The sequence below is a fragment of the Carcharodon carcharias genome, chromosome 16, assembly GCF_017639515.1.
Source record: "Carcharodon carcharias isolate sCarCar2 chromosome 16, sCarCar2.pri, whole genome shotgun sequence".
Lineage (NCBI taxonomy): Eukaryota > Metazoa > Chordata > Chondrichthyes > Lamniformes > Lamnidae > Carcharodon > Carcharodon carcharias.
In genome coordinates this window covers 47,465,704-47,493,304 of record NC_054482.1, presented here as the reverse complement: position 1 = coordinate 47,493,304, position 27,601 = coordinate 47,465,704, and the positions used below count along the sequence as shown (strand labels likewise).

At 38.9% G+C, this 27,601-nt stretch overlaps 1 protein-coding gene across 3 annotated transcripts in view; it reads right to left on the bottom strand.

The window, feature by feature from the left end:
- The window catches only part of smg7 (SMG7 nonsense mediated mRNA decay factor), a 162,112-nt gene that overhangs the window by 50,057 nt on the left and 84,454 nt on the right, over window positions 1-27,601 (bottom strand). For all 3 annotated transcript variants that reach the window (XM_041208038.1, XM_041208041.1, XM_041208039.1), the window contains exons 8-13: window positions 25,790-25,925; window positions 23,824-23,986; window positions 19,607-19,763; window positions 13,057-13,127; window positions 11,902-11,962; window positions 1,238-1,357 (exon numbers count right to left, since the gene is read on the bottom strand). In XM_041208038.1, coding sequence (XP_041063972.1) covers window positions 1,238-1,357; window positions 11,902-11,962; window positions 13,057-13,127; window positions 19,607-19,763; window positions 23,824-23,986; window positions 25,790-25,925 — 708 coding nt within the window. The remainder of the gene's footprint in view (window positions 1-1,237; window positions 1,358-11,901; window positions 11,963-13,056; window positions 13,128-19,606; window positions 19,764-23,823; window positions 23,987-25,789; window positions 25,926-27,601) is intronic.

Sequence of the window (27,601 nt, the reverse complement as noted above, 5' to 3'; positions counted from 1 at the left end):
GAGTGAAAGCCCCTGCAAGAGTGGCTCAATACTAAGGTTAGTTCCAGGGGCAACTAGATTTGAGCAATTTGTTTTAGTTACTATAAGATTTAATGGTAGCCTTGTTTCTTTCAGTTGTGTGCATCCAACACTGGACTGCTTTGCTGAGGATCAGGTGGAAGATTTTGTGCCAAGGTCTTCCTGATTTGTCTTAATTTGAAAAGTTTGACTTCAAGGTTCAAGGAGGGCAGCCATCTAGACAGGAGCTGGTCAGACCTTACCCTCCTGCTGAATCTGGAAACCACTTTATTCATTTCAAAAGACTGCAATCATGAGAAACAAAAGAACCATATGGTAACATGTATATGTATTCTTCTTAGAGAGGTGGTCCCAAGTTATTTTTGTCCAGAGAATGAAAGGCAATATTCCATTATATGTGAAGTCTAAACAAATGAATTAGGCTTTCAGTTTCAAACCAATGTTGAGCAGTCTAACTTCCAGTCCTTCATTATGGCATTAATTGGGAAAATAAAGACCTGCTTTCCAGTTTCAAAGCACTAATTAAAATGCTAAAGCATCTGGATTTAATATAAATAAAATTTCATGCCTTAGTTTCTCATACATTTACAAATATTGCTTTGTTACAATTTTAAAGTTCAATTTATGTACACAATCTTATGAGAACTTTGTCAACCAGCATAAAAAAAAGGAATGTGACTTTTTACAATGATGCAACCCTACATTCAATTGTATTTTTTCCTGTTTTCTCAAACCCCCACCTGCAGACTTGGATACCTTGCTGGTGCACAATTCCATCGCCCTTTAATATCTGGGCCCAGCGTGAGAATACTAAAGGCTTTTTGATTGGAATAAGTCCAATGCTGTCCTTGACCACTGTTCATAGACATGCAATTCCAGCAGGGGTAGCTAGATAGAGATCAGCAAACTAACACTCAGGAACTGAAGGCAACTGTAGACACCTCAATGAGATCAGATAACTCAATGCAATTCAGAGATCAAACTAAAGACCTTCCTGGTCTGTAAGGCTCAGACACCATTGGATAAACTTGCTAAGTCATCAGGGAGCAGCCATTGTTTTTGCTTTTGAAATTACAAAAAGAAATCAAGAAGTTAAAATACAATTGATTTTAATCCTCTCTCCTTGGTTAAAACCACCATCAGCCAATTTAAGTGGAGGACATTAAATTTACTCATGTACAAACAGTGAATTTTAAAACTTAATTTCGGTTACATATACCTGGAATGATTTTCTGCTATCCACTTTCCCAAAGCAAGTAATCGCTGATGGCGTGTCCTTAGCTGCTGCCCTTCCTTGTCTCCCACTATTCCTTGGTGCCCGCTCGAGAAATCCAGATTTCTTTACAAGAATGAAATACATCAACGTATAGAGCATCTTGAACAGATTCATTACACAAAACAATGGAAGTAAAAAAAAAAATCCTCAGTACAAGAGCAATAAATGACAACCGAAATACAGCAATCAAATAACTTCAGCAAATGGAGAAATTTGGAAACAAAAATCTCAAAGTCATGCAAAGAACCAAGATGTGTGTCATCCATCTTTGGAATCCTATTTCTCTCCCCACTAGAACACAGTTAAGAAGCCCAAAAGGGTGAGGTACAAGTAGATAAAGAGAGGTATGTGTGACCGACAGTCAACAAGGTAACAGGAGCCTAGCAGATGCATGGAAGGAGGAACCACAGAAACCTGTCCTGTCTAATAGGTACGATTTTCTTGTTACTTATAGAAAGGCACTGGGAGCAGCAGGTAGTCAAAGTGGGGATGAGGGTAGAAGAAACAGACAGCAGCATAGAGAGAAAAGAAAATGCTGGAAGTGCTCAGCAGGTCTGGAAGCATCTGTGGAGAGAGGCTGTTAACCTGAAATGCTAACTCTATTTTTCTTCTCTCCATTGATGCTGCCAGACCTGCTGAGTATTTCTAGCACCCTCTCTTTTTATTTCAGGTTTCTAGCATCTGCAATACTTTATTCTTGTGGCACAAAAGGCTCCAGTTATTGTGGATTTATAATTAGGAAGTACGAGAGAGATAATATCCTGTGTAGATGGGAGCAAGAGATCAGCAGGATGTGTTACTCAACGAGGTAAGGGATGTCTTGAATTGGCTGGACACAAAGTGTTATGATTCTGGGCCAGACCAAGTTTTTGGTAAGATATGGTTAGGGACCAATAACTTTGTTTAAAGTGAACAAAGTTTGGGATGCAAAACATTTACTGAAAATAAAGCCACAAGATTCCACAGGTTTTGAGCAAATAAAAATAAACTTTAATATACATCAGAAAAATGAAACCATCTTATATTAACCCTGAAAGTTAGAGTATCAAGTACATGTGAATTAACAGGAAAATTGTGGCCAAGCAGACCACACTGCACAATAAATAACAGATGTGACCAAGACAGATTCCACAGATTTCACAACAACTCATCCAGACATCAGGAAATGCTGAGAGTCAACAAATCTCATTGAAACTCTCTCTTACGAGGGATTCCAGTCTTCACCTTTGAATTCTCTCCAAAAGTCAATCCAACTTGGACGGCCTCAACAACAGCCCATCCCATTCCCAAGTCTGCACTCCAGCAGCAACTCACAAGCACAACTTCAGCTCTTTGGCCACACTGATCAGGAGTACCTTTGCTCCCAACAGCCCAGAGCACAGAATCACCAACCTTCTGCTGCTTCCTTCAATCACCAGGGCTTCTCCTGAGACCTCTCCATTTAAGGTTTGCCAATTGCAGCCCTTTTTTTTTGCTTGGAGCCTCTTTTTCTGCTTCTCTCCCTTCTTACCTGGGGCCTCTCCCTGTCCCCTCTCTAGGATTCTATCTACCAGGGAGCTCCACTCTTGGGTCATATGATCTGGTTTTCGCACAGTTTTTTTTTCTTTTTGCGAAGGTGTCCAGGGCCATCCTCAGTTCGATGCACTGCTCACTCCCATGCATGCGCGAAACTCCATTAGCACTTGGGAGTTCTTGGCCCCCTGGTTCACAAGAAGGTAAGTTGGAACTCATAATAGAAAGGGAGGGGAGATGAATCAGCTGTTATGAGCTATATTGGAATCAATGACATAAGAGCAAAGAGGGGGTTCTGTTGAGAGCATATCAAGAGTATCAGCTCGACATTAAATTGAATAACAAGACCTTGAGGATGGTAATCTCTAGACTGCAACCCAAGCCACATGCAGTTTCGCATAGGGATAAATAGATCAGGAAAGTAAACACGAAAAATAAAAAAAGTGAGAAATACACCACAGATAGGGTAGGGAGTTGCCCAAGTAAAAGTAATGGACACAAGTGCACATAGCATAAAGAATTTTTTAAAAAGTTAGAAGCTCAAATCCAACTGAAAGGATATGAACTGGTAGCCATTAGAGGCTTGGGCATAATTGGGAACTAAACATTCCAGGCCACAGAATCTTCAGAAAGGACAAGGAAATTAGTAGGGGTGGTGTAACAATAATATTGATAAAAATCAAAAGCATAGCAGTGGAAAGAAAAAAATCAATAAGGGTGAATAGGCAATGGAAACAGCATGGGAGAACAAAGGAACAAACAGTAAGGGATACATGACTTGGGTGAGAGATGTCTTCCCATCTGCAGGTGGGTAGTGGGGAATTGTATAAAGATAGATCAGAGAAGCAAATGACAGAAACAAAATGGTTATAAATAATGGGAGGTTTCAACTTTCTCCTAAAATGGGAGAAGCAAAAAAGCTCAAGCTGTAATGCCAATGTGTTTTCAAACCAACAACTGAGAAGGGCATATTAGATTGTTATGAGCAATGAGGCAGTTAAAAGTCTAATTGTGTAAGTCAACAGCTTGTAAATAGTAACAATAGGATGATTAAATTCAATATTAGGCTTGAGACACAAGCAAGTCACAAATCAAGGTTTTAAATTTAAGTAAATCAAAAGGAAAAGAAATAAAATGACCGCAGTAAACCTGGGTTAAGCAGTTAATAGGTAAACCTACAAACAATGGGAAGCATTCAGCAAAGTATTTGGTACAATACAAGACCAGCAAGATCCTTAATGGCAAAGGCTTCACTTGTGCATTTAATCAATGAAAGGTGCATGGGGGCATACCTGGAGCAGCACCATGCATACCTAAAAATGAGATGTCAACCTGGTGAAGCTACAACACACAATTACTTGCACACCAAACAGCAGGCAAGAGACAGAGCTAAGTGATCCCACAGCCAACAGAAACGATCCAACCTCTGCAGTCCTGCTATATCCAGTCATGAATCATGATGGACAATTAAACAGCTAACTGAAGGAGGCGGCTCCGCGAATAAGACAATCCTCAATGATGGGGGGCGACCAGCACATTATTGCATAAGACAAGGCTGAAGCAGTTGCAACCATCTTCAGCCAGAAGTGTCGAGTGGATGACCCATCTTGGCTTCCTTCCGAGGTCCCCAGCATCACAGATATCTTTCTTCAGCCAATTCGATTCACTCCACGTGATATCAAGAAACAACTGGAGGCACTGGATACTGCAAAGGCTATGGGTCCTGACAACATTCGAGAACGTTTGTGCTCCAGAATGAACTGCACCCTTAACCAAGCTGTTCCAGTACAGCTACAATGCTGGCATCTATGCAACAATGTGTAAAATTGGTCAAGTATGTCCTGTACACAAAAAAGTAGGGCAAATCCAACCCAGCTAATTACTGTCCCATCAGTTCACTCTCCATTATCAAAGTGATGGAAGAGGTCATCAACAATGCTATCAAGCATCAGTAACCTGATGACTGATGATCAGTTTGGGTTCCACCAGAGCCACTCAGCTCCTGACTTCATTATAGCCTTGCTCCAAACATGGACGAAAGAGCTGAACTCAAGAGGTGAGGTGAGAGTGACTGCCCTTGACATCAAGTTAGCATTTAACTGAGTGTGGCATTAAAGTGTCCTGGCAAATTTGAAGTCAATGGGGTTCAGGGGGAAAACTCTTCACTGATTGGAGTCACAACTAGTATAAAGGAAGATGTGGTTATTGGTATTCAATCATCTCAGTCCCAGGACACTGCTGCAGGAGTTTCTCAGGGTAGTGCCCTCAGCCCAACCATCTTCAACTGCTTCATCAATGACCATTCCTCCACCAAAAGGCCAGAAGTGGGGATGTTTGCTGATGATTGCACAAGGTTCAGCACCATTTGCTATTCCTCAGACACTGAAGCAGTCTGTATCCATATGCAGCAACATTCAGGTTTGGGCTGTTAAGTGGTATTCATGCCACACAAGTGCCAAACAATGACCTCTCCAACAAGAGAGAATCCAACCGTTTCCCCTCGACATTCAATAGCATCATTATCACTGAAACCCCCATCATCATCATCATCATCCTGGGGGTTACCACTGATCAGAAACTGAACTGGATGTAGCCAAAGTATTTATATGGCTAAACAGCAGGTCAGAGGCTAGAAATTCTGTGGTAAATAACTCACCTTCTGACTACCCAAAACCTGTCCACCATCTACAGGGCACAAGTTAGATGTACGATGGAGTATTCTCCAATTGCCTGGATGAGTGCAGCTCCAACAACACAAAAACTTCAAAACAATCCAGGGCAAAGCAGCCCACTTGATTGGCACCCCAATCCCCATCTTAAACATGCATTCCTTCCACCACCAACACAGTGGCAGCATGGTGTACCATCTTCAAGATGCAGTGCAGTAACTCACCAAGACTACTTCAAAAGCACCTTCCAAACATCAACCTCTACCACCTAGAAGGACATGGGCAGCAAATGCATGGAAACACTACCACCTTCAAGTTCCCCTCCCAGTCACACACCACCCTTACCTTACTATATTGCCATTCCCTCACTTCATTGGATCAAAATCCTGGAAGTTGCTCCCTAACACCACTGTGGGTATACCTACACAACACGAACTGCAGCAATTCAAGGCAGCAGCTCACCAACATCTTCTCAAGGATAATTAAGGATGGCAATAAATACTGGCCTCAGTGATGTTCGCATGTTGTGAAAGAATGAATGAAAAATAAAATCATGGTTCATAAGTAAAAGACAGTATTAAGCTAAAAGAAAAGGCTTATGCAAATACAAAAAAGTGAAATCCAACAGAGTGGGATTAATTACAAAAAAGATGCAAATCTGTAGTATGAATTAAAAACTTGTAAATGATATCAAAATTAACGGCAAAAAATCTATAAGCATATTGAGAAAGTGTGGGGTGAGGAGCACACTAAAAGCAAATATAGGCTGGACTATAATAGACAATAAGGAAAGTGCAGATTTGTTAAATGAGTATTTTGTATCTGTTTAGACACTAGAGGAAGATGGCAAAATATCACAGGTACAAGGGAATGTAAATTAAGTGAGGGGGAGGAATTTAATCGATCTAAACCGTTTAAAAATGGTGGAAAACCTCAGCAGGTCTGACAGCATCTGTGGAGAGAGAAAAACAAGTCCGTATGACAAGAAATGTCAAGCAATGTAATAAAATTTCATCACATTTTCACTTCTCTTCAGCTCTGAAGAAGGGTCATACGGACTCAAAACTTCAACTTTGTTTTTCTCTCTCCACAGATGCTGTCAGACCTGCTGAGTTTTTCCAGCATTTTCTGTTTTTGTTTCAGATTTCCAGCATCCGCAGTATTTTGCTTTTATTTTAGTTTAAAAGTGGCAATGGGGGAGGTGGAACCGAAGGTTGACAAATCTCCAGAACTTGATAAGTTCCAGCTTCAGATATTAAACAAAGATGAAGAAACTACAGCTGAGTTTGTACTAGTTTTCCAAAGGTCTCTTGATTCAGGGTTGGAAAGTTGTAAATGTCACTATTATTTAAGGCAGTAGGGAAGGAGAAGGCATTTGATAAAGTTCGATACAAGAGGTCATCAAAAATGAGAGCACATGGAATGGAAGGTAACCTGAGGACACAGACTGAAAATTGGTCCAGAGGTTAGAGACGCAGTAGTGATAAACACAGCATACTCTTGATTGGCAGGATGTGACAAGTGGTATTCCCCAGGGATCTGTATCATAAAACAGGATAAAGATCGGTTGGAGACTTGGGTGGAGAAATGGCAGATGAAATTGGACAAACGCGAGGTAATGCATTTTGGAAGGGTTAATACAGGCAGGAATTACACAGTAAATGGCAGACCCCTTAAGTGTATCGACGGGCAGAGGGATCTGGGTGTACAGGTCCACAGGTCACTGAAAGTGGCAACGCAGGTGGATAAGGTAGTCAGGAAAGCATATGGCATGCTTTCCTTCATCGGCAGGGGTATTGAGTATAAAAGCTGGGAAGTCATGCTGCAACTGTATAGAACCTTGGTTAGACAACACTTGGAATATTGCGTGCAATTCTGGTCACCACATTACCAGAAGGAAATGGAGGCGTTGGAGAGGGTGCAGAGGAGGTTTACCAGGATGCTGCCTGGTCTGGAGGTTATTAACTATGAGTAGAGGTTGGAGAAACTCGGATTGTTCTCACTAGAGCGACGGAGATTAGAAGTTTACAAAATTATGAGTGGCATGGACAGAGTAGATAGTCAGAAGCTTTCTCCCAGGGTGGAAGAGTCAATTACTAGGGGACATAGATTTAAGGTGAGAGGAGAAACCTATAAAGGTGATGTGCGGGGCAAGTTTTTTTACACAGAGGGTAGTGAGTGTCTGGAATTCGCTGCCAGAGGAGGTGGTGGAAGCAGGTACGATAATGGTGTTTAAGAGGCAGCTTGACAAATACATGAATAGGATGGGAATAGAGGGATACAGACCCCGGAAGTGCAAAATGTTTTAGTTGACGTGCAATATGATCGGCGCAGGCTTGGAGGGCCAAAGGGCCTGTTCCTGTGCTGCACTTTTCTTTGTTCTTTGTACACATCAATGACTTGGCTGAAGAAATAGAGTTGCATATACAAGTTTGCAGATGACACCAAGTTAGGAGGAAGAGTAAGTGAGCAGATGGGAGCACAAAGATACAAAGGGACATAAACAGGTTAACTGAATGGACAAGGCTGTGACAGACAGAGTTCAATATGAGAGGATATGAGGTTATCCACACTGGGTATAAGACAGACAAATCAGAATAATTTTTAAATGATGAGGGACTAGAAGTTGCAGAGGACCACAGGGAATTGGATTTCTAGATTTATAGATCACTAAATGCTAGGGCAGAGGTTCAAAAAGTAATTAACAAGAAAAACAAAATATTGGCCTTTATTTCAACGAGGCTGCAATACAAAAGGAAGAAAGTTAAGCTTCAGTCGTAAAGAGCCTTGATCAGATTGCATCTGGGGTATTAAATTCAGTTTTGCTCACTCTACTTCAGAAAAGATATGTTGGCTTTAGAATGGGTACTGTGCAGATAAACAAAAATTATACCATGGCTTAAAGGGTTAAATTATGAGGGCAGGTAGGATAAACTTGGGTCATATTCCCTTAAGTTTAAGATTACTTCTAGTACTTAAAATTCTGAAAGGGTTTGGTAGAGTTGGTAGACAATACATTCTCTCAGGTGAGGGAATCAAGCAATAAGGGGACACAATCTTACAATTAGAGCATGACTGCACCAGAATGAAATCAACGAGCACTTTACTTCACTAAAATGTAGTGGAAATGAGGAATTTTATTCTCCAAAAGAACTGGATGCTGGGTCAATCAAAATTTGAGACAATCACAATTTCTTTTATTGGTAAGAGCACCAAGGGATATGAAATAAAGGCAGGTAAATGGAATCAAGATACAGATCATCCATGATCTAATTAAACAACAAACAGGCTTGAAGGATTGAATGGCTTACTCGTGTTATATCTTATGAGGAAGAGGCATTACTTTGGGCGTAATCTGAAATTATCCAAATGAATGACCATCTCCAAATATGATCATCTATTCTTTTAAATAATTCTGCCAAACAAACTTCCACTGATGCCACTAAAATCATAACCATTTCCTTTTACTGAGACAAGTTTTGAGAGTGCAACCAGCAAGGTTAATATTACTCTTTTACCTTCTCAGCATTTCTAACACTATGTATATAAAAAGTTTATAAATCTAGTTTTGGTCCTCCTGAATCTATCAGCAACAAATTAACCAAGCATATTCTGGAATTAATGGATGACATGCAAAAAGATCTCAATTCCATGTTATCTTATTTTACAACTCTTGTATTTAACCCCAGTAAGTTACTTTTTCTATTTAAATTCTAGCTTCACTGCTAAAACTGATACCAGACCAGACAGGGCAAACACAACTATTTCTTTCTGTTCAGTGTATGCACTAGTTTCAGCACTGCTCACCCACAGAGTTTCCCTAGTAACTTAGTAATTATGGGAGTGAAAGCAAGTGGCTTAAGGAGGTCGTTAAAAAGACTTGCACGTTTGCAGACAGTGCTGCAGTGTTCTCTTTTGTTAAGGAATTCTAGTCGCTTTTAAGCTGTTAGTAAAAGACACTAAAATCAAAGGGACGCCTTTCCTGGCTACACAATTAGAAAAATACACAGCATTTGTCTTCTATAGACTAACTACACCGAGAGATCTGTCTTTTTTTTTTAATGGATTCGGGTAGATTCTGAAACACCCCAACAGTTCCAGTGACTAGTTGAGTGATGTAACCATGAACTCTTCTTTCTTGTCCCGACGCCAATGCTGTAACCAAATCTGCTAAAATTCCAAACGTGTTGCCACCGTTAAGACATGGGATCCTTCAAAGTGAAGCTGCCTCCCCAACAGCAGACTCTAAGCCAAACAAGGTACTTGCAGGTCTTTACAAACATCAATAATATGTTCAGAAGGGAAATAACCCAATAAACTAATTTCACTGTTAAGATTTAAGACATTATTGAAGCTTTTTTAAAAAAAAAAATTCATATAATTGCAAAGTGCCACTCAGATTAACTGTTTAGAGGCCTATACCAATGGTGCATAACAACAACTTGCATTTATATAATGCCTTTTATGTAGAAAGATGTCCATGGCTTCAGAGATCCAAGAGGAAAAAGGATGCCAAGCTAATGAAAAAGACAATAGGACCAGTTATCAAAAGCTTGGTCAAGAGGTGGGTTTTAAAGAAAGGCTTAAGGGGGAGGCTAAGTTAGGGAGATAGAAAAGCTTAAAGCAGAGAATTTCACAATGTACTGCTTAGGTATCTGAAGTCACTGCACAAGTGGTAGGAATTAGAGAAACGAAGAACTGGTGAGGTGGGACTGTACCACTGGAGCAGCTTCAAGAGATAGGGAGAGCCAAGGTTATGAATGGATTTAAACATGAGGTTGGGAATTTTGAATTTAAGATGCTAGAGAACCATAAGCCAACATAGATCAGGAAGAATAGGGGTGACAGACATGCAGGACTTGACATGCAACAGGATATGGGCAGAGCTGTAGGTGAACTTAAGTTACAGAGGATGGAGAATGGATGACAGCCATGAAGGCAATGGAACAGTCGAGTGTAGAAATGACGGAGGTATGAATAAGGGATTCAGTGGCAAGTGGGTTAAGGTATGGGCAGAGGTGGGTAATGTTACAGAGATTGAAGTAAGCATTCAAGATGGAGATTATGGGGTCAGAAGCCAGATCAAATGCAACTCTTCTGGGTTTTGAGCATATAAATCAGAAGATAGGAGACTTCACAGTTGGAAAATGTTTTCTATGCAATTAGTTCATCAGACTATGAAGAAACTGTACATTATGAATGCGAAGTTAGCTAAAGAAACGAATAGCAGTTTAAAGCAATTTGTTCCCTGGTTAGAAGGTTAACTGTTGTATAAGAATTATTCTGACTTGTGATAATTGTATATTGTTGCATTGGAAGTAATGAAAGTAATGCAATTTTATACTTTTGCAATCCTAGAATAAAATATGGAGAGATTAGTTCTGATTCTTACGCTATTTCATTCAATTTAGTGAATGAATTGTTTCAACAAAACACACTGAACTCAAACACTGTTTAAAGAAAGTATTATTCAAACTGCGTATGCAGGTCACAAGATGCAACTTTGTCACTGACTTCTACCCTGTTAATTTTTTTAAAATTAAAATTTTGAGAATGAAGAACATTAAGCTATATCAAGTAGATAAGGTGAATCCCGGTATTGTAAGGTACACAGAAGAAAAATATTTCCACTAGTCAGCAAGCCCATTAAAAAAGTTATTCTAACCTCCAAGTTAAATGCACAGAGCTACTAGAATTTTCTGGCAGGAAACACAATGGGAGCAGAATCCTTACAAAAGCAAAATACAGCAAATGCTGGAAATCTGAAGTAATAGAAAATACTGGAAATACTTAGCTGGTCTGGCAGCATCTGTTAAGAGAGAAACAGAATTATCATTTCAGGCCTGTGATCTATCAACGGGACCTGTATTCACGAGCTTGAAACTTTAACCCTGTTTCTCTCTCAACAGATGCTGCCAGAATTGCTAAGTATTTCAGTATCTTCTGCTTTTATTGGAGCAAACTTCATAACAGCTTTTTAAGTGAAAGTGAAAGGTGTGGAGAAAAAAAACAGGGAAATGAAATTGTGAACACTATTTTAAAAAGCCAGCACAGGTGTGATAGGCAGAGTGGTCTCCTTTTGTACTGTAAAACTTTATGATTCAAGTCAGATCAGGAGCACCAGAGGAATTGCATTATGGTGTGAAAAGTAATTTGAAGCTAGCCTTAGAAAGATTTCTGTACTCAAATATTTCAAATAATTCATTGATATGGTAGCATATTAAAACTGTAGAGAATGAGTTGTTCAAAATGCAGTTTGATTTAGGCTGGTTGACTTGACTTACAAGAGCCCAAAGGCTCTTTTCTCATCCTTTTCCTGTACATACTTATGAAACTCGTTACAACAAAGCAGGCTTTCTTTAAAAGGATCAATGCCAATCTTGTGCATGTTATATCACACCTATTAAAAAAGTGATTTTTTTTTACCTTAATGAAGGTCTGAGTGCAAGGAACCCCTGCAGTTCAAATTCTTCAGGAAGAGGAGTTGCTGTAAAGGGGATGGGAAACAGAGAAAAAAAACAAAGGGGAAATAATAGCATTAGGCAAAAAAAATTACAGAAATTGGTCATTTAATTTTTGTTTTGGATAGTTGTAAAAACGTCTCCTTATTCTGATTTTAAAAATCAACTAGGAACTATTGAGAATTTCAAACGTGTTTAAGAATTTTATCCAGTAATAATTTAATGACAGAGACTGGATAATCATGCCAAACTTCTACTTAAATTCCTCTTGCATTATTAGTTCTCATAGATGCAACTAATGACAATGTTGCCAAAACCAACTCTACAATAGGACCCTCAACATATTTTGGGAAAGACTCTTATGTTTTTCTCAGTTCTAGAAGATCCACATACTCAGAATATCAAAAGCTGCTCATGCTGGCTATAGACAAACTTTCCTTTAATTCTGAACCTAATCATGAAGGGAACAGTTGTTATTTAAATGCAAACAGTGAAAAGATTGTGGATTAGTGAGAAAAAATGCATGCATCTTCCCTCCTCAAAAGTAATTTTTGTCAGAATTGATATTTCTTCAGGGTTTCAATCTAAATTTTGGGGGGAGGAGGAAAGGAAAGACTGTCACGTCTACACTTCCTTCCACATTGGGCCATTTCTTCAAAATAGTTACAAGGCATCAAATCTGCCAAGCTGGAGGGAAAATGGCCATTGAGCAGTTCTTGGGTATCTCAGTCAGATCAAGAGCATATCTGCCTACCAGCCACTCAGAAGTGTTTGGTCTAGGCAACAAAAACTTTTCAAAGAAAAAAATAACCCAAGGAGAAGTAAAGCAGAGTACTTTAAAAGAAAGCTAGACCATTTATGTCTGAAAGATTGAAGCACAATATAATCACAACGGTTATTTAAGGATAAATGCTTGGCCCAGCTCAATTATTCAATTGCAATACAGACATGTGCTTTCACATTTGTGACTACTCAATAATTTAAAAGCCATGTGGAAGACATGCCGAAATAAAATTACCTTATCTTCCAATGAGAGTTCCTCATGCTCTATACAGTGCATCCATTTTCTCCTTTACATTTAAATTAAATTGTTCATAATTTCAAAAGCAACAAACCTCACCATTAAAGCCAGAAAGATCATCTTCCTGCGGATGAAAGCTGTTTAGCAACGATACAATCCAGGGCCAAATGCTGAAGGAAAAAGACAAAATTCTAATGATAAGAAGTTGGAATTCTGAGTGTTGCACATCCTGCTGCACTCGAGAAAAACCCATGAAAAAGTCTTATGAATTGAGGAAGAGAAGAATTGATCACATTAAGTGGCACAATACCAGTGTTGGATATTTTTTACTACCCAGTCTCAGGTACACAAAAACTAGGAATAAGAGTAGGCCCCATGGCACCCCGAACCTGCCCTGCTTTCAATAGGACAGCTGATCTCTGATTCCATTTTTGCACTTCATTCCCCTATTCCTCAATTCCCCTGGAGTCTAAAAATCTAGCAATCTCAGCTTTGAATATATTCAATGACTGAGCATCCATAGTTCTCTGGGGCAGAAAATTCCAAAGATTCACAACTGTCTAAGTGAAGGGATTTCTCCTGATCTCAGTCTTAAATGATCAATCCCTTCTCCTGAGACTATGCCCCCAATTCTAAACTGTATCAGGAGAAAAAAACTCAGTATCTACCCTGTCAATCCACCCCTCAGAATCTTATAAGCCTTAATGAGATCAACATTCATTCTAAACTACAGCAAGTATAGGCCCAATCTACTCAACCTCTCATGGGGCTATATCCTCATCCCAGGAACCATTCTAGTAAACTTTTGCACGCCTGCTTCCAAAGTATATTATTCCTTAGATAAGGAGACCAAAACTGTGCACAGTACTCCAGGTGCAGTCTCAGCAAAACCCTGTGCAATTGCAGAAATACTTCCTTAGCCTTGTACTTCAGCTCTATGCAATAAAGGCCAACATGCCATTTGCATTCCTAACTGCTTGCTGCGGGTGCATGCTAACTTCTCGTGATTCATGACAAAGGGCACCCAGGTCCCTCTATAGGAAGCATTCTGCAATCTCTCTCCATTTAAAAGATATTCTGTTTTTCTAATCTTCCAAGCAAAATGCACAACATCGCATTTCCCACATTGTACCCCATCTGTTGCTTTTATTATCCACTCATTTAACCTATCTATACCCCTTTGCAACCTCATATTTTAATGCCCCACTTATCTTTGTATCATCATCAAAATTGGATATATTATTCTCAGTACCTTAACCTAAATCATTAATCTAGTTGTAAATGGCAAAGGCCCCAGCACTGATCCTTGTGGCAATCTTCTAGTTACAGTGACCGTTGCCCATTTATTCCTACTCTGTTTTCTGTCCATTAACCAATGTTCTATTCATGTTATACTATTCCCTCTGCTTTAAACCAGAAGCCTTCATCGTGTCCAACAACATTGTGTGTGGCAGAGGTGCTACATCACTGATTCCCCTTTATCTACCACCACTTACATCCTCAAAAATCTCAAATTCTTCAGACACTATATCCCTTCCATAAAGCCATGCTGACTCTGTGTAATCATATCATAATTTTCTAAGTGCCTTGTCAACAGGAAGGGCAGGAAGCAAGGAAAAGGTGGAGGGTGGCTCTATTAGTTAATGGTGGTATTAGCACAATAAAGAGGGGTGACCTAAGTTCAAGAAACCAGGATGTGGAAACAGTTTGGGTAGAGATGAGAAATGGTAAAGGCAAGAAGCTACATGTGGGATTCATGTACAGGCCCCCTAATAGCAACCACATGGTAGGATGGAGCATAAAGCAAGTAAAAGGAGCTTATCAGAATGGCATGGTGATAATCATGAGAGATTTTAATCTACATATAGACTGGAAAAGTCAGAAGGGCAAAGGTAGCCTAGATAAGGAGTTAATAGAACGTTTTTAGAACACCATGTTCTGGAGCCAACCAGAGTAGGCTATTGTTAGACCTGGTATTATGCAACAAGGTGGTTTTAATTAATGATCTCATATTGAAGGCGCTCCTGGGTATCAGCGACCATTATATGCTTGAATTTTACATTTAGTTTGAGGGAGAGAAGAATGGGTCCGAGACTACGGGCTGAATTTTCCTCCTGTACGGGTGGGGGGTGGTGGGGGAGTTGATGGGCAGGCAAGTGTGGGCACACTTCTGATCAGCGCCACCCGATCGGAGACATCCATTTTATGTAGGCCGGCCTGTTAAGGCCCACCCAGCGTGACATCCGCACAGAAGCACTATACACTTCCTGTGTGGGCGGGCGGGGGAATGCTTAAATTCAAGAATGTGCATGCACACGAAAGAGCGCACTCATCTCCGAGGCTAAGTGCTGCCTCAGGGAGATCGCCTCTACTTTCAAAAATATTAATAGAGAAAAAAAATTCCCTTACATGTCCCCTCTTGTGAAAATGTCACAAGTTGGGATACATTCATAATTTCAAAAAAAAACTTAATTAATTAAAATTTTTAAAACCCTACATGAAACCTCATTCTGCCTGTGGGTGAGGTTTCATGTTTTTTCTACTTCCCACTGGGCAGGTCCACTAATTACTTTAATTACTCTGTCAACAGCCTCAATTGGCCAATGACATCTGGCAGGCGCGCAGTAGATCTTGCTGAGCCCCCACCTTCCTGAAAATTAAAATGGGGCGTGGTGACGTCGGGAGTTCTGCCCTACATCACCGCATGTCATTTTACGCTTCGGCGAGCAGGCCCTGCCCCCGCTCACTGACGGTAAAATCCAGCCCTATGTCTTTAAACTTAAATAAGGGCAATTATGAGGACACGAAAGCAGAGCTAGCTAAAGTGAATTGGCAAATTAGTTTAAGAGATAGGTCAATAGAGATGCAGTGGCAAACATTTAAGGTGATATTTCAGAATACACAAAATAGATATATTCCAACGAGTAAGAAAAAGCCTAAGGGACGGACAGACTATCCGTGGTTAACTAGAAAGGTTAAAGATAGTATCAAACTTAGAGAAAAGGTGCAATTGTTCAGATAGGTGCAAGGCCAGAAGATCGGACAGAATATAAGGAACAGCAAAGGATGACTAAAGGATCAACAAGGAGGGAAAAATTAGAGTACGAGAAAAAGCTAGCCAGAAATATAAAATCAGAGTTTCTATAGATATTTAAAAAACAAATGAGTAAACAAAGTTCTGAAGAAGGGTCATACAGATTCGAAATGTTAACTCTGTTTCTCTCTCCACAGATGCTGCTAGACCTGAGTTTTTCTGGCATTTTCTGTTTTTGTTTCAGATTTAGTACTTAAGTTTCCAGAAAACATTTGAAAAAGTGCCACATCAAAGGTTATTTCAGAAAATAAAAGCTCATGGTATAGCGAGTAACATATTGGGATATATAGAAGATTGGCTGGCTAACAGGAAGCAGACCTGAGACCGGGTTTCAAATCCCACCATGGTAGATGGTGAAATTTGAATTCAATAAAAAAATCTGGAATTAAAAATCTGATTATGACCATGAAACCATTGTCGATTTTGTAAAAACCCATCTGGTTCACTAATGTCCTTTAGGGAAGGAAATCTGCTGTCCTTACTTGGTCTGGCCTACATGTCACTCCAGACCCATAGCAATGTGATTGACTCTTAACTTCCCTCTGAACAAGGGCAATTTAGGGATGGGCAATAAATGCTGGCCTAGCCAGCGATGCCCACATCCCATGAACGAATAAAAAAGGCATAAGTGTGTATTTTTCAGGTTGGCAAGATACAACAAGTAGTGTGCCACAGGGATCAGTGCTGAGACCTCAAACGTTTACAGTTTCTATAAATGACTTGGATGAAGGGATGGTTGCCAAATTTGATGGCGGTGCAAAGACAGGTAGGAAAGTAATTTGTGAAGACATTAAGGAGGCTACAAAAAGATATAGATAAGTTAAGTAAGTGGGCAAAGATCTGGAAAATGGATATAATGTGGGAAAATGTGAAATTGCCAATTTTAGCAGGGAGAATAAAAGAGAGGCATCTAAATGGTGAGAGATTGCAGAGCTCTGAGATGCAGAGGGATCTGTGTCTTTGCCTTAGCAAAAGGCTAGTATGCAGAAACAGCAAGTAATTAGGAAAGCTAACAGAATGTTATCATTTATTGCGATGGGAATTGATTACAAAAGTAGGGAGGTTATGTTTCAGTTATACAGAGTAGTAGTGAGACCACATCTCAAGTACAGTGTACAGTATTGGTCACTTTAAGGAAGGATGTAAAATTGTTGGAAGCAGTTCAAAGGAGGTTTACCAGACTAATACCAGGAATGGGCGGGTTGTCTTCTGAGGAAAGGTTGGACAGACTAAGCTTGTATCCACTGGAGTTTAGAAGCTTAAGAGGCGACTTGATTGAAACATGTAAGATCCTGAGGATACTTGACAAGGTGGAATTGGAGAGGATGTTTCCTCTTGTGGGAGAATCTAGAACTAGGGGTCATTCGTTAAAAAAATATGGGGTCACCCATTTAATCCAAAGATGAGGTGAAATTTTCTCTCTCAAAGGGTTGAGTGTCTTTGAACTCTCTTCCTGAAAAAGTGATGGAAACAGGGTCTTTGAATATTTTTAAGGCAGAGTTGGATAGATTCTTGGTAAGCAAGGGGGTGACAGGTTGTCGGGGTTCGGTGGGACACAGATTAGAGGTTACTATCAGATCAGCTATGACCTTATGAAATGGCAGAGCAGGCTTGAGGGGCTTAATGACCTACTACTTAATAATAGATTTCAGCATTCTCCTAACAGCTGAGGTCAAGTTAACTGGCTTCTGGTTTCTCATTTTCTCTCTCCCTCCTTCCTTGAACAGAAGAGTTACATTTGCTATTTTCCAATCCTCTCTACTGATATTAATTACTTTTAAATTCCTCTAACTCATTAGCCCCTTGCTTTCCCATTATTTTTGGTAAGTTTTTTGTGTCTTCTACTGTGAAGACAAAGGGGCCAACTTTTATTTTTGCTGCTCTTTCTTTTAACATACTTGTAGAAGCCCTTTTAATGCTTTACTTTTCTTGCTATTTTACTTTCATATTTAATTTTTTCCTTTATACATTTTTGGGTTGTCCTTTGCTAGTTTCTAAAAAAATCTCCCAATCCTCAGACTTACTACAATTCTTCACAATTCTTTTTATAATCTAATATTATCATTTACTTCTTTGGTCACCCACTGGTGGATCACCTTTCCTATAGAGGTTTTGTTTCTAAACAAAATGCATTTTTGTTGAAAATTTTGCTTTTATCCATGTTTAATGCTCATCTACCTCCATATCTTTTAACACATTTTCCCCATCAACCTTAGCCAATTTTCCCCTCATATATATGTAACTGGCTTCTAATATGTCAATCTCAAACTTGATGTAAAATTCTATCACATAATGACCACTCTATCCCATACCAATAAATCTGTTTCATTACATAACACACGATCTAAAATAGCCTTAACCCTGGTTGGTTTCATGAAATATTGTTCCAGGAAACTGTTTCGAATGCATTCTATGAACCTGTCCATCAGGCTATATTTGTCAATTTGGCTTGCCAAATCTGTATGAAGATTGAAGTCCCCCGTGATTATTGCACTACCTTTGATATTTTTTAATTAGTACTCTATCCAATGGTAAAGCTTCTATTAGGGGGCCTGTAAACTACTTCCACCAGTGCTTTCTGTTCCTGTTATTCCTCATCTCTGCACTTGCAAAGTATAGCACAGATCAGGTAAGGGCACAAGATATAGTGGTTATAGTACAGGACTCTTATCCTGTCTAAATCTCACAATGGCAAGTTGTGACTCATGGGCTGGCACATAAAAATACCACAAAAGCTATTGTATAATTCTGAAAACCTAACTGGGTCAGTAGTGTCTTTTAGAAATGGGAACCCACCCAGCCTGGCCTACACCACTCCAATCCCATTCTTAATGAAATAGCCTAGCAAACCACCCAATTGGCAGATCAATTAGGGGTGGCATTAAATTCAGTCCTGTCAATGTCACCCATCCCAAGAATAAATAAAAAAGTAAACTGCCTCAAAATGTGCACCTTGTGCTCAAAAGACTACTTCCAAACTGCACTTGCGGAATCTTATTTCCCACATCAGCCATCCTTATAAATATTCAGAGCTCATAATTTAAATTTATACAGAAATGTGAACAGCTTTGTGTTGCTTCTATTGGGAACAGGGCTGTGACTATCCAAACTCACTTCACATGGGACCTTTACAGTCAGTGGTCAGAGCAGACTAATCGCTACCCAAGATCTAGGTGTGAAGCAGCTGAATACTAACTCAGAGTATCAGTTACCTTTGCATTATTTGTAAACTATTAGCTGAAATAAATAAAGATGGTCAGTGCAGGAGCATATTGCTCGAAATGAAACAGTTAATTAATACCAAAACGTCTGCATGCATGCTGAAACATCCAATAGTTTCAAAAACTAATTTTTAAATGCTGAAGCAGAAAGGTACACTTAACTATTTCCATTCCCGAACCACAATATGGGTCTACATTTGAAACATGCTAAGAAAACTGTACATCAATGCCAGACAATGGGCGGGGGAGAGGTGTATTTCCTGTCTTCAGATCACTTAAAAGGTTTATTGTTGAATATATTAAACTTGACTAGTTCTTAAAATTGAATACTTACTACTGTCTTTCTTCTAATGCACTCTCCTGAAAGACATTGGGTCGGAGTTTCAGCCAATCCAAAGAAACTTTAACAGCAGGTAGGGGGCATTCACCCAAGGTTTCTTTAAGATTCTCGTCCTGTAATGCACACTTGCACATGACTCCAAGAAAAGACACTGGAAAATTGTGGGAAAATTGAACATTAAAAAAAAATTAAAATACATTTATTTGCCATTTTATGTTGATTTCATCTGAATTTTTAAATTAACCAAACATTAACTATAAGCTAAAAACAAAAAAACTGCGGATGCTGGAAATCCAAAACAAAAACAGAATTACCTGGAAAAACTCAGCAGGTCTGGCAGCATCGGCGGAGAAGAAAAGAGTTGACGTTTCGAGTCCTCATGACCCTTCGACAGAACTTCTGTCGAAGGGTCATGAGGACTCGAAACGTCAACTCTTTTCTTCTCCGCCGATGCTGCCAGACCTGCTGAGTTTTTCCAGGTAATTCTGTTTTTGTTTTTATTAACTATAAGCTACTTTTTGTGAAGTGATGAAATAAAGTGCTCCAAGTGGGGGCAAAACCCAGATGTTCCCTAAACCAAAAAACCTCAAGGGCAACAGAACAATGAATGGCATATACCTTCTCCACATCCCAAACTATTTATAATCATGTTCTGAGGAAATTAATTGCAGATTTCAAGCAAATCAGTTCTCCAGGAAGTCAGGCTTCATGTGCAGATTTGTAAATTTTGACAAGAAGAAACCTCTGACTACGCTGGGTATGAACAGGCACTCCAGGCTGATTTTACAGCTTTAGCCTGCACGCCAAAATTATTTTAGTTAATCTAGTAGACAGTCTCATCAGTTGTAGCATTCTCATCTGAGTCCAAAGGTTATGGGGTTAAAGCATCCCTGCAAAACGTGAGCATACAATCCAAGCTTATGCTTCAGGGCAGTACTGAGGGAGTTGTTACAATTTGAGCTGCCTTTCAGGTAAAATGTTAAACCGAAATCCCACCTATCCTTTCACATTGATGTAAAAGATCCTATAGCACTACATGAATAAGTGTAGGGTAGTTCTCTTGAAGCTCTATCTAATATCCATCCTTCAACCTGAATATCTAAAAAGATTATCTGTTCATTTACCTCATTGCTGTTTCTGTGATTTTGCTCTATGCATTTACATACATCACAGTGATGATACTTCATAAGTATATTAACTTTAAAATGCTTGGCAAGGCCTAAGCTTGTATAGCATGCTATCTAACTAAGTTATGGCTTTTCGTTAGACACCCCTTTAATATCTCTCAGATCTTGCTGTACTCAAATGTAAGATAAAAGACTGAAATACAACATGGTTGCTTGATAAGCAGTGTTTCAAGAATTTTCATGATCCTATTTTGCAAAGCAAAACAGGTAACACATGGGTGAAAGAGTCAGGATACAAAACAAATATTAATTAGAAGATAAATCACTATCCCTTTAATTACAGAAGTCACCCTCAAGATGAATTTTGAAGTAATTTCTGAAGCTTTCAGATCAATAAATGTCACTGAAATCTCCAATTGCAGCTAATAGTTGCATATGAAAAGTTGGAAAGTTGCATGTAATTTCTTCTTTAATAGTAGTTTTCATTCTAATTTTTTTTCCTCCCTCAAGAACCAAAACCTGCAATTATCGTAACCTTCAAAGGGAGAGAAAAACATTCATGCAGTGGACTACTCGTCGAAATGTGAAATCTTAATTGTAATATTTTAGGAATTTAAAATAAATGATTCATCCACATCAATGATTTGGATGAGGGAGCCAGATGTAAAATTTCTAAGTTTTCTGACGACACCAAACTTGGTGGGAATGTGAAGGGTGTTCAGAGGCTTCAAGGCGACTGAGACAGGTTGAGTGAGTGGACAAACATATGGCAGATGCAGTATAACGTGGTTAAGTGTAGAGTTATCAAATTTGTTGGAAAAACAGAATGGCAGAGTGTTATTTAAACGGTAATAGATTGGGAAATGTTGATGTACAAAGAGACCTGGATGTCCTTGTACACCAATCACTAAAAACAAGCATGCAGGTACATCAAGCAGTTAAGGCAGCAAATGATATGCTGGCCTTCACTGCAGGAGCAAAGATGTCTTACTGCAACTGTACAGGGGCTTGGGTGAGAGCACACCTGGAGTATTGCTTGCAGGTTTGGTCTCCTTACCTAAGAAGGAATATACTTGCCATAGAGGGAGTGTGCAGCGAAGGTTCACCAGGCTGATTCCTGGGGTGGCAGGATTGTCATATGAGCAGAGATTGGGCCGACTAGGCCTGTATTCACTGGATTTTAGAAAAATGAGAGGATCTCATCAAAACGTACAAAATTCTGACAGGGCTGGACAGACTGGATGCAGAGAAGATGTTTCCTCTAACTGAGGGGTCTAGTACAAGGGTGTCACAATCTCAGGATACGGGGCTGAGATGTGGAGAAAACTCTTCATTCAGACAGCGGTGAATCTGTGGACTCCACAGAAGGCTGTGGAGGCCAAGTCACTGAATATATTTAAGAAGGAAATAGATAGATTTCTGGACTCTAAATACGTGAAGAGGTGTGGGGAGAAAGCGGGAGTATGGCGTTGAGATAGAGGATCAGCCATGATTCTATTGAATGCTGGGGCATGCTCGAAGGGCCGAATGACCTACTCCTGCTCCGATTTTCTATGTTTCTAGACTTGTTTGGCAACAATAACCTCCACTTACAAAGTATGCCCAAATATACAAGTTTATTGCATGTCTACGTTAAGCATATTGCCTGGACGGAGATCCCAATTAAAACACCAAGCTAGAAAAAGATCATTGTTTCCTGGGATGGTGGCACTGACATATGAGGAGAGATTGAGTCAGTTAGGATTATATTCACCGGAGTTCAGAAGAATGAGGGGGGATCTCATAGAAACCTATAAAATTCTAACAAGACTAGACAGGGTAGATGCAGGAAGGATATTCCCGATATTGGGGGAGTCCAGAACCAGGGGTCACAGTCTGAGGATATGGGGTAGGCCATTTAGGACTGAGATGAGGAGAAATTTCTTCACTGAGTGGTGAGCCTGTGGAATTTGTTACCACAGAAAGTAGTTGAGGCCAAAACATTGTATCTTTTCAAGGAGTTGGATATAGCTCTTGGGGCGAAAGGGATCAAAGGATATGGGGAGAAAGAGGGAGCAGGCTATTGAGTTGGATGATCAGCTATGATCATAATGAACGGCGGAGCAGGCTTGAAGGGCCAAAAGGCCTACGCCTGCCCCTAGTTTCTATGCTTCCTGCAGTTTCGCATCCAGATAAAAATCACCAACAATTTGTGCCCAAAATGTTTCCACTCTCCCCAATGTAATCTAACTACAACAAAAATAAGAATGGATGGACACCTATATAACATAGTCTTTAAACCACACTTTATTGATCTTTGTGGCACTGTAGTTAGCGTGTTATCACAGCTAAATTTGATTTAGCATTCTGGCAACAGATTGCCTTGAGGTCCTATGTTTACTTTTCACATGGGGGGAAAAAGCTGATTTTTAGGTTTAAGTAGAATCCAATAGCATGATAATTACACCAAACACTCAAGTTCTGGTTTAAACTGTTTGGTTGGTGTTGCTCAACTACTTTCTTTCCACAGAAGAAAATTAACTGTTTGAATCAAATGACCAATTTGAAAGTTATTTTGCACAGTATTAGAGGTTGGATGGGGGAGAGGGTGCAGAAATGTAAACAAACATTCAGCGTGAATAAAATATCACTTAGCATTGTCATCTAAAGAAATGTAGAGTTATGACAAAGCCAGTAATCATTAAATGCTAAATTCGAGAAATACATCCAGTGTGCTTTTGTCAGCAGGTAGTTAGATTTGGCAGCAATTTTGAGCACCAACTTATGATAAAGAGACACCAACTTGCCTGACCAATATAAAATGCCGTCAAAATTGCAGATCTTCAAAACGAGTCAATTTAATTGATTTCTGACTAACTGCTTTCTTTGCCAAAAAATTAGTTTTCAAAAAAATGTAATTACTTCATAGTGTCCCATTTGGCACCTAATATGACCTATAAAATATTTTAAATGCAATTTCAGACTTTGATAGATTTAATTGTAAAAACATTTCTTACTTCTGATCATCTCACCATGTGTAACAGATGCTTTAAACATGACTACTTCACAAAAACAAAAACTCTTTTTAAAGGAAGAATCACTTACTGAAGAGACCCAGGAGCTGTGTCCAACACAGCAGTTCTTCTTGACCATAGCTATGGTCATCAGATTCAGTACTGAAGTCACGGAGATGGTGCAACTCAAACAGGTTAATGACTGTGAGATGCACAAGTTGCTGAGAACTAAATGCCTTCTGAGGAAGAAGTCTCTGAAAACAAATCAAAACTAAATCAGAATTATGGTTGCTCAAGACAACTCCAGAAAATAGGAGTGAAGATATTGAAAATTACCAAGTGGAAAAATCTGTTAATCATAGGAACCAATATCTTAGCATGTACATCCTGCACCCTGAACAAATTAAATTATCCGGTAATTTGAATTAAGCAATAGAAAACCGAGGAACTTAACCTCATGTTTCAAAAAGTAATTACCCATTAAAGCTTCTTTTCAAATTTTATTAAAAGTACATGTATTCTTTTCAACTAACAAAGCTGAGTGAGGCAAAATGGGTTGTTAAATTTATATCCTAAAAACAAGGATTTATAGAAAAATTTAAAAACAATCAATTTGAGATGCATAAGAGGGATAGGTTGAATCCCCACTGTTACTTTTAATTTAAAAATCTTGGTGGCAATTTTCAGATGCAAACTACGTTTCCAAAATGCTAGGGAGCTGTGAGCAATGAAGTAGCATGCAACTTGCTGATTGGGGGTGGGTGGAGCGCAATCATCAACTTGCTAATTTTGATGGGGTGGAGGTGGGGCAAGAAAGACCACATAGCTCCTCCACGAGTTTAAGCCAGAATTGATCAGTGGGAACTGGGGTTGTAGATGGGCCGGCATGGGACAGAAAATTGTTATTGGGTTAGGAGAAGCAGCCAGAAGATTCCCACCTGCTTCAGGGAGGACCCATCAGGACTTTTTAAAAAATTTGGCAGGGGATTTTAAAAAAAATTGTCTGCCAAGCACCCCGATTTTCAGTACGAACAGTTTTGGTAGACAGCCAAAAATCATGCCCTCCAGCCCCACCCCAAGATTTTTTTTTTCTATCTACAGTAAAATCTTTATTCTCCAGCATGTGTGGGGAATCGGCGATGCCAGTTAATCAAAAATGCCAGTTAACAGAGAGCTCCATGTACCGATGAAATACAGCGCAATACTTGAAGCATGAACTAATAAACAAGTACTCGGGAAGTAAAGAACAATATTCTTTTTACTTCTAATCTTCAACAGTGCATTAAAACACAAATTAAAATATAAAATAACATAGTACACAAGTATGAGTTCTGGATAACTTTGTAATTGCTTCCAGTTGGTAAAGTGATGATTTGTATTAGGGAAACATCAGAAAATCTGATTAGTAGAGAATTCTGGTGGGCAGAAGGGGAAGGCAGTGGTGTACTGGTACAGTCACTGGACCAGTAGTCCAGAGACCCAGGCTTGAATTCCACACGGCTGATGGTGAAATTTAAATTCAGTAAACCATTGCTGTAAAAACCTATCTGATTCATTAATATCCTTTAGGGAATGTCCTTTCAGGAAGGACTTTCCTTGCCTGGTCTGGCCTACATGTGACTCCAGACTCATAGCAATGCAGTTAACAATGGCCTAGCAAGCTACATAGTTGTATCAAACCGCTAAAAAAAACCTGAAAGGAATGGAACTGGATGGACCACTGGCATCGCACTGCAGCTCACCATCTTAACGGCAATAAATACTGGCCTAGCCAGTAACACCCTCGCCCCATGAATGAATAAAAAAAATGCCAGATAATACAAACTTTACCAAGCCTGTACTTAACTTGCTTCAATTTTAATTCAATTTCACTTTTAACTCTCATTAAGTGATAAATCAAATTCAGTAAATTCCTCAATTTGCTTTCATGCTTCTGTTTTCAGAAGTAGCAACAATAAAGCAGTGAAATTCATGAACAATCTATTTTTTTACAGCAGTGAAAACTTAAACATGAAAATGAAACTAGTATCTACTGCTAAAATGCATCTTATTCATACCTTGAACTGGTCTTCCAGCTTCTCTCTCAGAGTACACAATTTCTCTAAACTTTTGGTCAAATACACATGACCGTGGAACTTAATAAAAGCTTTTATGAAATCAGAAACATTCCACTTCGTCTTCATATCATCACGGCTACAAAATAGCAAACCGTGAAAAACAAACATTAACATTATATGATTGAAGAATTAATTCTGCAAAGTAAAACAAATAGCTAGTCAAAGTATTACATTTATAATCACCTCAGATGCAATGACTACATAATATAGTTATACTGAAAGTCATTCTATACATTCAATATTTTTAATCCTTAAAAAAGCCTTCAATCTGTATTTGAGAAAAATTAGAAGGGTAATTTATCAGATATTTTAAAATAGCTGTGGAATGCAAGTATCCAGAGACAGATGTTTATATGGAGATTGAGATAATGCATTTATAATGTTCATAGCTGGATAGATTGGAAGGAAAAGTTAAACCAGAAAAACAGTGGCACAACAGTTAAAAAGCAGAGGTTGCTGAAAAATAAAACACTTCACCATAAGTTGTGGTAAATAATACATCAGTTACAATTAAACTGAAATCACTTCAATATGAAAGTGTAGAGAAGGAAGAAATTAGGCTTATGTAAAAATATCTCCAGAGGAACAAAATGGATAAATGGCCTCTTTCTATGCTAGAATTTTTATGTTTCTATATCAAAGTAATTGCTTCTGTCAGGATTTAAAAGCAGATAAAAATGTTTTAAGTGGCTAGCAAACACGCATTATGGAATTTTTTTGTGATAACCAAATGAAAAAAAGATACAAAGTAAAATTTGGAAGCCAACCTACACTATGACAACACATACAATTTGCAGCCCGGGTTGACAGGCAGACTGCTGCCTTATTTCTGTAACTAATCAGTTAGCCTCAAATGACTTATGCTCAGGCATTTCCTTGTGGAGGGAACACTTAGTTTCACAATAATGGTCAGGGCAAAACTAGGAAATCACAATGTGGGGAACTACAGTGCAAATCTTGTCCAATACTATGCAACATAGCACTCCAGTACATCAACACAGAAGACTTATTATCAAACAGACTAAAGAAACAGAAAGAATACATCTGCTTCAAATAAGTTTTTAAAATCAAAGCTAAAATATTACATTGGTTTTCTGCATCAAAAGGCAAAATAGCCTAGATTGTGAATACATAGAATTAACTTTGTAACTTTGGAAAAATAGCTGAAAATAGATATATTGCAGATTACTTACGATGTTTTACTAGGATTTCTGATATGCAACAAATATTTTAGATAGCATAATTTATTGCAAAGGTAATGAGACCAACAGTGCTCACCTTTATAAATGCACAAATCAGACAGCAACTTCGGATGAGCGCAGATGCTCAATTAAACACAAAAATAGAGATGTGTTGAGAAGTCCAGTGCTAATTTGAACACCATCATGCTCCTGTACTTACGCCTTAGGTATGGACTAAACTCACCACAGAAATTTAGGGCTTATTCATTTGAACTCAAGTGCCATTGTTAATAGCATGATAAATCTTAATTACAGCCAAACAACTTCTCTGGCACTGAAAATTAACTTTTACAGATGTGGAGTCCCATTCTTTCAGATTTAATTGTAGATTTTTAAAAATGATTTAGTTTCTTTTTTCTCTTAATCTAATTTTTTTCCTCTCTAAGCAATATTCTAGCTTACACTTCCTGGCTCAGACAGCACTGAGATACACAACTACTTGCCCTGTGTTAGGTCCCAGGTGCCCTAGAGGGTACTGCTTCTTTTTGATCTTTAACTTACAGTGTAAAAT